This window comes from Pyxicephalus adspersus, chromosome 7 (genome assembly GCF_032062135.1).
Source record: "Pyxicephalus adspersus chromosome 7, UCB_Pads_2.0, whole genome shotgun sequence".
In the NCBI taxonomy this organism is placed as follows: domain Eukaryota; kingdom Metazoa; phylum Chordata; class Amphibia; order Anura; family Pyxicephalidae; genus Pyxicephalus; species Pyxicephalus adspersus.
The window spans coordinates 327943-338363 of record NC_092864.1 but is presented as its reverse complement, the minus strand read 5'-3'; the positions used below and the strand labels follow the sequence as shown (position 1 = coordinate 338363).

At 51.7% G+C, this 10421-nt stretch overlaps 1 protein-coding gene across 1 annotated transcript in view; it reads right to left on the bottom strand.

Annotated features, from left to right (window-relative positions):
* Nucleotides 1-4846, bottom strand: part of LOC140334781 (uncharacterized) — an 8371-nt gene extending 3525 nt beyond the window's left edge. Inside the window, exons 1-6 of the mRNA XM_072417022.1 lie at nt 2781-4846; nt 1326-1425; nt 1118-1225; nt 802-908; nt 306-420; nt 158-223 (exon numbers count right to left, since the gene is read on the bottom strand). Coding sequence (XP_072273123.1) covers nt 158-223; nt 306-420; nt 802-908; nt 1118-1225; nt 1326-1425; nt 2781-4633 — 2349 coding nt within the window. The 5' untranslated portion in view covers nt 4634-4846. The remainder of the gene's footprint in view (nt 1-157; nt 224-305; nt 421-801; nt 909-1117; nt 1226-1325; nt 1426-2780) is intronic.
* Nucleotides 4847-10421: the final 5575 nt, after the last annotated feature.

The following is a 10421-nucleotide window of genomic DNA, read 5'->3' as shown; positions in this document are numbered from 1 at the left end:
GGAAGGGCAGACAGTCAGCAGAGGCAGTGGGGGCAGAGGACACAGGGCAGACAGTCAGCAGGGGTAGTGGGGGCAGAGACCGGAAGAGCAGACAGTCAGCAGAGGTAGTGGGGGCAGAGGACACAGGGCAGACAGTCAGCAGAGGCATATTTCTTACCAGGCCAGCACTGTAATATCCTGGAAGATATTTGTCACAGATTTGCACCAAACACCAAAACGCTTGCTGTGGGGCCAGACAAACAATTTTAGGGTAAATACATTTATAACACAATCTCTGGTGACAGCAATGAAATCACAATTATTACCTCAGCTGGCATGTGCATCAACAACACTGCGGCCACTGGAGCTTGTGCCTGGCAATACCCTTCCTCCGGACGGTACACTGTGTATGCTTTTAGTATTCGGTACAAGTCCTGCTGCCTTATGGGGTACAATCATATTATACGGGGGGGGGGCAGAAAAAACGAGAAGAGGTCACAAGATTATTTACTGACTACAGATCCCCTAATCCCCTGTATAACGCAACTCAACAATTTCCTTCTCTCACCACCACTTACCCCTGACCCCCCCCCATCTGTAGACCACCACTTACCCCTGCCACCCATCTGTAGACCACCACTTACCCCTGCCACCCATCTGTAGACCACCACTTTTATCCTGTTGCTTCTCTTACCTCAAACTGCCATTTGCAGCTTACCCTCTGCCTTATGCCTGCTTAATTCATACCCTGCAACTGCCCTCAAAGACCAACACCCTGCACCAACCTCACCCAGACTACCACCCCCAACAACTTCAACTCACCCATGGCCCCCACGTGCAGCAAACATTTCATGGAATGGGAACTGCCGGTGCAGATCCTTCTCTATCACATCCAGCCATTTGGGGTCTCCAGGTTGTCTCTCCAACTCCTGCAACAACACCAATCATACAGAAATGATAGAGGACAGGAACATACCCTCATACAATATGTACACATGGAACAATATACAGCCCATGGATGGCACAAATTATATACAATAACGGCAGATAGCACATACTGGTAATATACAACCCGGGGGACGGTGCACACCTGATAATATACAACCCGTGGGGGACGGTGCACATGTCATACAATTACCTCAAATTTTCCCGGGTTCTTGTTCAGGAGATCATAACCGTTGCAGAGGTATTGCCATGCTCGTGCACGCAAAGATGATGGTATCCCTTTTCTACACCGCAGTTTCACCTGCACAAGAGACAGAAATAAAAGACAGCTCGTCTCTGGCCTCTACTATTCTGTCCTACCAGGGGGTGCAACCCCTATGGATGGCAGAGATCATTTTTACCTTCTGAAAGCGCCGAGTCAGCCATTTGTCCCAATGATTGAACATGTCCAGCCACTTCAGCTCTCTCTGTCTGGCAATTTCCACAGAAATGGAAGTCTCCCTGCAAGAGAAAGTGAACATCACGTCCCTTTCCTGAAATTCATCATGCCATCCCTGACCATTGCTGTCCCATTCCTGAAATTCATCATGCCATCCCTGACCATTGCTGTCCCATTCCTGAAATTCATCATGCCATCCCTGACCATTGCTGTCCCATTCCTGAAATTCATCATGCCATCCCTGACCATTGCTGTCCCATTCCTGAAATTCATCATGCCATCCCTGACCATTGCTGTCCCATTCCTGAAATTCATCATGCCATCCCTGACCATTGCTGTCCCATTCCTGAAATTCATCATGCCATCCCTGACCATTGCTGTCCTATTGGACTCTAACCCATCCATCTCATCCAACAACATCCCACTCCTGACCACCAATCTCCCATCACTGACCATTGCCATCCCATCATTTCTGACCATCCATGTCCCATTCCAAACCTCCCCTATGCAGTGTCCTTTCCAGACCCTTTTAGTCAGGCGCACTGCCCGGCACGACATTTTTTTGGGGCCTTCAATTAGGCAGCGCCAGACGAGGGCCGCCAGAGGGGGGGCTGCCAGAGGGGGGCCTTATAGCACTCTCCTTGCAGCAATGTGAAGTTTCCCGGGTTTGGCCTGGTAATTTCCTATAATTCATTGTAAATCTGAGGCTGCAAGTATCTGAAATCCCTTCCTAGCTATGTTGGTGAGAAGGAAGTGACTTCGAGGATATTCGGTTTACACAATATATGTAAAATATAAATGTTTCAGCTAAAACTTCATAAACTTTTGTCTCACACTGACTGTGCAACGCATGGAGGAGTGGCGGCCATAAGCTGTGTAAAGCTCCTGACAATGAAAGTCATCTATATATTTTATGATGATCCTTGGAAATGGTTGCTTTGTGCTGATGATGTTTTTCTCATTCTTATATCTTCCTGCAATCCCTTCATTTCTAGAGAACTTGTGTTTCGTTGCCAATTTTTTCTAAATTTCAAATTACACCCCAAAAACACAGGAAGTGGGGTCACCACAGTCCAAAGATGATAGAGGAGGGGGAGGGCAATGAAACGTTGAAGCAAAATATAGGTGGTGGGGGGGGATTATAGAGGTCACTGGACACCAATGGCAGGGCAATCACTGTAATTCCCCCCTCGCCCCTCCCACCCCTGTAATTCCCCTCTGCCCTCCTCCCTTTACTATTACCCCACATCTGCCATAGAAGGGCCACCCATCTGCCCATGCTGCCCCCAGACACAGCAGCGTCCCCCCCCCATTGCTGCCCCCTGACACAGCAGGCCCCCCTTCATGCTGCCCCCTGACACAGCAGCCCCCCCTTCATGCTGCCCCCTGACATGACACGTGTGTAGCTGATACATACCCGTTGCCGCTGTACTGATTTCCTCCCAGGAAGCCATATTTGTCGGTCCTGCGGTAGGGCATGCCGTTGATCTCAGAGTCTGAGCCCAGGGAGCTGGCATCATCCAGATGGGTGAGAGATTCCAGGGTGCCCGACATCAGGCTGACAGAGTCCAGGTAGCTCAGGGTGTCCGGGGCCGGGGCCTTGGACCTGAAGCTGGATAAAGAAGCGGTCTCGTAGCTGAGAGATGATTCGTGTTCCCGGATAGAAGGAGCGTGACCGGGATACAGGGAAGATCGTGGCGGAATGGGAAGTGGGGGCTTGGAGGACATATTCCTATGACTTGGAGACAGCGATGTCCCCATTGGAGTGGGCTGAGCAGAAGGCTGACCTATTGGAGCATTGCTTGTCTGGGGGGAGGGACCAACAGGTAAAGCCTTGTCCTTCTCTGCGGCGTCCTGTGCGAGCTGAGAGGTGGCAGCAGATGGACCAATCACAGCGCCCGGTACCTTGGCATGTGGAATTGTTGCCCCGGTGCTCGTGTTTTCTGGTGGGGGGGCAGTAATATTTAGGGGGTTCTCTTGTGTTGGAGGCTCTATGGCTGCCAGGGGTGGTGGAGGGGCCACGTTCTCAGCAGTGGTATCGGGCATGACAGGTGCCACTATTGTCACTTCCTCAGGTAATGCACCACGCTTATGCAAAAACGATGCCACGGCGCCCGGGGCCTGCTGTCCGCCATCTTGGATTGATGACATTTCCTTTATTGCGCTAGTATCAGACCCAGTTGTATTTTGGCCCTGAGATAGAACGTGGGGCATTGGTGCATCAAGCGGGGACAATATCCTCTGTGCCGCCATGTGTTCTGGAGGTTGTGTCCCCGGGGTATGTATTGCACTGTCCTGCCCTGGAGGTGACACCCGGGGTATTGGGGTTTCCTGCTGCAGTCCAGTGTTATTGGGTATTGGAGGGGCCCCCAGGGGTGCAATCTCCGGGGCTCTTCTGGGCATCACCCATACTGGTCTGATTTGTGGGGCTTTTCTTGGAGAGTCCCTCAGGGGTGGGGCCTCCTCTTCTGGCCTAGCTTCTCCATTGGTCACCATCGTCTGGCTCTTTCTTGCCATACACTGTTGGGGGAGTGGCCCCAGATCAGGGACCCCCGGGGGGCTTTTAGGGGGTGGTATGGGCCCCAACATAGGCACAGCAGGGGTACTGTCAGTAACTAGGGGGCCCTGGATCTTTGGCATGGTATATTGTGGTGATTGGGGCCCCTGGATCTCTGGCTTGGCATATTGGGGCCCCTGGATCCCTGGCTTGGCATATTGGGGCCCCTGGATCCCTGGCTTGGCATATTGGGGCCCCTGGATCTCTGGTTTGGCATATTGGGGCCCCTGGATCTCTGGCTTGGTATTTTGGGGCCCCTGGATCTCTGGCTTGGTATTTTGGGGCCCCTGGATCTCTGGCTTGGTATTTTGGGGCCCCTGGATCTCTGGCTTGGTATATTGGGGCCCCTGGATCTCTGGCTTGGTATATTGGGGCCCCTGGATCTCTGGCTTGGTATATTGGGGCCCCTGCATCTCTGGCTTGGTATATTGGGGCCCCTGATCCAATACACTGGGGGTACTCACAGGAGGTTGGGGCCCCTGGCCCTCCAGGTCAGTACTCTCTGTGACCCCAAGGCCGGGTGTGGAGACAGAGCGCCCCTCCATAACTATGAGCACCCTCTGGGTGACAGTGGTCTTCTCGGGGGTCCCTGGCTGCCCTCCGCCCTCACTGGGTTCTCTGGGGGGCCGGCGCTCCATGGAGCCTTTCCGAGGAGGCGGCACAGGCCGGGGCCCCGGCGGGGAAGAGCAGGGCCCGGGCAGAGGTGGCTCCATGTCGGGGCTCAGCGGCGCTCACCGGCCCAAATGACAGCGGAGAGAAGCCACCAATCCCTGCCGAGCCCTGCCAAAACATTGGCCAATCAATGATCGACAGGAACAGAGATGCGCCCGGGATTTAGCCAATTACATAGCTGGATACATACGGCTGGCAGAGAGCTAGTGAAAGATTGATAGTGAGTGGCTAAAGGAGATAATTTGACCAATCATAAGCAAGAAGAGTACGAGGCACAAAAGGGAGGAGCCCGGATCCAGGAAAAGGAAGTAGCGGTCTCTGAAGAAAGGGTGGAGTCTCAACCAATCAGTGCCCTGCGCCTGGCCACCAGTCCAATCAGCTTCAGGCGGGGGACATACTAGGAAGTGAGGTAATTGCCTCTGTCAATAACTTTATTTAGAACCTAGGAGAGAACATGGAGGCTGTTACATGTAAACAATCCTCTTCCCATCACCATACAAATCCCGCCCCTAACTCCTCCTCAATAATAATAAACCCGCCCCTCTCTTCTCCTTCAATATAAATACTCCGGGCCTACCTGCCTCTCCCAATACAAACCCCGCCCACAAAAACGCCCCTTTGCAAAAACACTCCCTTCTCCCTCCCTGCACCCCTCATGTACCCATTTCTGCACCCCAATATATACCCACCCCCACCTACACCTCCCTACACCCCAATATATACTAATCCCACTTACATCTCTGACATGGTTAAAAAATACTCCCCCTGCCGCTCTCTCCGCTCCTCCAATGACTACTAATGACTTCCTCACTCATAACCTCATCACACGCACGGATACAAGACTTTTCTAGAGCTGCCCCTTCTCTCTGGAATGGTCTCCTCGTCCTATTCGGCTTGCTCCTACTTTCTGCTCATTTAAAAGAGCACTCAAAACCCATTTATTCAAACTTGCCTACCCGGCTTCTTCTGTCTTCTGAAACCATCACTACTTCCCACGTCTACATATCTCCCATCCTATTGTGTGTGAAATTCCCCACCTACTAGATTGTAAGCTCTTCGGGGCAGGGTCCTCTCCTCATGTATCACTGTCTGTATTAGTCTGTCATTTGCAATCCCTATTTAATGTACAGCGCTGCGTAATATGTTGGCGCTATATAAATCCTGTTTAATAATAATAATAATAATAACCCACACCTACCCCCCTTATCTACCCCTTCCTGCACCCCAATATATATCCACCCCTACCTATCCCCCTTATCCACCCCTTCCTGTACCCCAATAAATACCCGCCTACACCCCCTGCACCCCAATATATACCCACCCCACCTACACCTCCCTACACCCCAATAAATGCCCACCCCACCTACACCTCCCTACACCCCAATATATACTCACCCCCACCTACCCCATTATCTATCCCTTCCTGCACCCCAATATACACCCACCCCCATCTACACCTCCTTGCACCCCAATATATACTCACCCCCACCTACCCCCCTTATCTATCTCTTCCTGCACCCCAATATATACCCACCTACACCTCCCTACACCCCAATATATACTCACCCCCACTGACCCCCCTTATCTACCCCTTCCTGCACCCCAATATATTAACCCTACATTCCCCTCCCTCATGTACCCTTTTCTGCACCCCAATATATACACACCTCCACATACCCCCTTTTCTTCCCCATCCTGTACCCCAAAAATATACTCATCCCTACCTACCCCTCCCTCATGTACCCAGTCCTGTACCCCAATATATGCCCACCCCCACCTACACCTCCCTCATTTTCCACTTCTCTGCACTCCAATATACACCCATCCCTATACCCTAATATATACCCTATGTACCCCTCCTGCATCCCAAATACAGGAAATTATATCTTGGGGTTTAAGAAGGAATATCCTGGGGCTGCAATGGGGTAAGAAGGGATATTCTGGGGCTTGAGTGGGGTATAAATGGGTATCCTGGAGTGGGGTAAGAAGGAATATCCTAAGTCTAAAGGGGGGGGTAAGAAGGGATATTCTGGGGCTTGAGTGGGGTATAAATGGGTATCCTGGAGCGGGGTAAGAAGGAATATCCTAAGTCTAAAGGGGGGGGTAAGAAGGGATATTCTGGGGCTTGAGTGGGGTATAAACGGGTATCCTGGAGCTGGAGGGGGGTAAGAAGGAATATCCTAAGTCTAAGGGGGGGGTAAGAAGGAATATTCTGGGTCTGGAGGGGGTAAGCAGGAATATCCTGGGGCTGAAGGGGTGAAAGATGGGATATCCTGGGGTGGAAATGGGGTAAGAATGGATATCCTGGAGCCTGGAGGGGGGTAAGAAGGAATATTCTGAGTCTGCAATGGGGAAATTTCATAGGGCTGGAGGGGGGTAATAAGGAATATCATGGTGTTGGAGTGGTGTAAGAAGGGATATCCTGGGATTGGGGGGGGGGGGGGGGGGGGATAAGGAGAGATATCCTGGGGCTGAAGGGGGATAAGGAGAGATATCCTGGGGCTGAAGGGGGATAAGGAGAGATATCCTGGGGCTGAAGGGTGGTAAAAAGGAATATGCTGGGGCTAGAGTTGGGTAAAAAGGGATATCCTTGGGCTAGATTGGGGTAAAAAGGCATTTCCTGGGGCTGGAGTGGGGTAAGAAGGAATATCCTGTGGCTGGAAGGGGGTATGAAGAGATATCCTGGCTCTGGATTGAGGTAGAAAGGGATGGCCTGGGACTGGAGGGGGTAAGAAGAGTTTTCCTGGTGCTGGAATGGGGTAAGAAGGAATATGCTGGCACTGGAAGGGGGTATGAAGAGATATCTTGGGGCTGGAATGGGGTAAGAAGGGATTTCCTGGGGATGGAGGGGGGTAAGAAGAGATATCCTGGGACTGGAGTGGGGTAAGAAGAGATATCCTGGGACTGGAGTGGGGTAAGAAGAGATATCCTGGGACTGGAGTGGGGTAAGAAGAGATATCCTGGGGCTGGAATGGGGTAAGAAGGAATACCCTAGGGCTGTGTGATTATGGCCCACCTGGTGATGGTACATGGACTGACCTTTATCTGGGGGGCCCGGGGGACAAATCTCAGGGCCAGAGACCCTGCCAATGGATATACAGTAATACTACTGATGGTATTAGCTCCCCTTAGAGGGCTTTTTTACAGTAACAGCAGCTGGCAGGACGGATGCGGAGTGTACTGCCAGTGGGAAAGGGGGGGGGGGGGGGTGATATTCAATGTCTCCCTCAGATAGCGCCACCGTGCTGTCCCCTCCGGAACTAATTTGTAAATTACCCTCTCAGGAAATAGAGGGGTTCAGTGCTCATCTCCTTCTAGGGGCTCAATATTACCAGGGTAACCCCAAAATAACGGGGTGACAACCTCTGTGCACCCCAAATGGGTTATATATATTACAATGTCTGCAGTAAGGATCCACCATGGGTGATTCTGCCACAACAGAGGAGGGGGTGACACCAGGGAGGGCAACAGCTGGGAAAACCTTCCCTGGACAGGTGGAGGAAAGGAGCCATACTGTCCCCACCACAAGTGCTCACCCATCATCCTAGGGGTCACTACAAGTGCCAGCCCCTCACCCATCATCCTAGGGGTCACTACAAGCACCCATCATCCGGGGGAGACTACAAGTCCCAGCATGTCCCAGCCCCTCACCCATCATCCGGGGGAGACTACAAGTCCCAGCATGTCCCAGCCCCTCACCCATCATCCGGGGGAGACTACAAGTCCCAGCATGTCCTATTATTTTTAATATGTCAGCCTTTACTGCTGATGAAAGGTCAAGTCTTATTGGTTGCTGCCCTGAGCAGTGGATAGTATGGATCTGATTGCTTGTTCCCAACATTGTATTTCCGTTGTATAGTTCTAACGGTTGCTATGGGTTACCACATTATGGAGTATGTGTGACATGTGTAAGGTGGGGGAGGGGTGACAGCTGCGTCCATCAGAGCTGGGACAAAAATACCCCGATGTCCTGGGGAGGAATTGTCATGTATGGAGTTCTATGTACACCGCCACGGACTATAGCAGCCCCACGCACATCTCAATAATATACGGCTCATGATGCCGTGGGTGGGCTTGTATCATGTGACCTGCACTGGGGGGAGGCTTTTTTTTTTTAGGGGGCCACATTGACAGGTGATCAGATGTGGGGGTGCAAAACAGCGTGCACCAGGCACCAATCACAACAATGCCAATACTGGGGGTGGGGTATGGAGTTTGTTCACTATCCCCTCCTCAATGGAACAAAACCACCGGCTACCCTGGCTGGGGCAGAAAGTTCCGACGCCCTAATGGAGGGGAATTCCAAGAAAGCGGCATTCCATGTCATGTGACGCCGGATTTACCCCACCCCACCCCATTTTTATGGTGTCCATATGGGAGAGGGTTGGCCCCATGGTGTCCATATGGGGGGGGGGGGGCAGAGTTCTGATCAGCAGTTCTTCCTTATTCCAATTTATGGGCCTTAATTTAAATCCCGACCCCACATTACTCCCTCATTCAGCAGGAGGGGAGCTCACATTTTTGAGGTTTGCTAAATTTACTCAAAAAAGACTCTGGAAATCCACTAACCCAAACCTGACCCCAAACCTGACACCAAACCCAGCCCGGACCCAAAAACCCCAAACCTAACCCCAACTTCAACCCTAATTCAGACCCCAAACCTAACCCCGACCCTTCTTCAGAACCCAAATCTAACCCTGATCCCAAGCCTAACACCAACCCGAACTCTAATTCAGACCCCAAACCTAACCCCGACCCTATCCCCAAACCTGACCCCCCAACCCTGACCCTAAACCTGACACCAAACCTAGCCTGGACCCAAAAATCCCAAACCTAAGCCCGACCCTAACCCCTAACCTAACCTTGACCCAAAAACCCCAAACCTAACCCCAACCTCAACCCTAATTCAGACCCCAAACCTAACCCTGACCCTAACCCCAACCCTTCTTCAGAACTCAAACCTAAGCCTGACCCTAACCCCAAACCTAAGCCCGACCCCAACTCTAATTCAGACCCCAAACCTATCCCCAACCTCAACCCTAATTCAGACCCCAAACCTAACCCTGACCCTATTCCCAACCCTGGCCACAACCCCAACACTGACCCTAAACCCAAACCTAACCCCAACCCTAATTCAGATCCCAAACCTAACCCTGACCCAACCCCAAATCTAAACCCCAACCCTAACCCCCAACCAAACCCCAACCCTGACCACAGTCCCAACACTGACCCCAACCCTAACCCAGACCTCATGATCTGTTACTTTCCATGAACCCTGAGTAAGGACTCCCATACACTAGCCCCATGGAAGGGGCCCTATGAGTCATCCAATGACCCCAAATCTTCCAGGGGTCCATTGCTTTGATTCCAGGTGATGGAGGGGGTTCGAGACTTTCTTATCTTGGGGGTGTTGTAGTGCTGTAAACCCAATGTGTAATCATATTCATAAAAGGGCAAACGTGGCAAAAAAAGAGACCAGAACAATTAAAAGAACCCCCACACACATACAACGGAAATAGGGAACATCTGCACATAACAGGCCAGAGGGTTATAGAAGGGCCCTTGGGTATAAGCAGGAGAAAAAATCTTACCCCACCCACAATGGTCCCCCTGGTCTCCTCCATTGCACATCATTTAAGCAAAAGAGGGTGTTAGAGATGGATGGGGATAGAAATGGCTGGGAGAAAAGGAATGGATGGGGGAGCAATGGATGGGGGGATAGGAATGGATGGGGGAGCAATGGATGGGGGGATAGAAATTGATAGTCGAGCAATGGATGGGGGGATAGGAATGGATGGGGAAGCAATGTATGGGGGAGCAATGGATGGG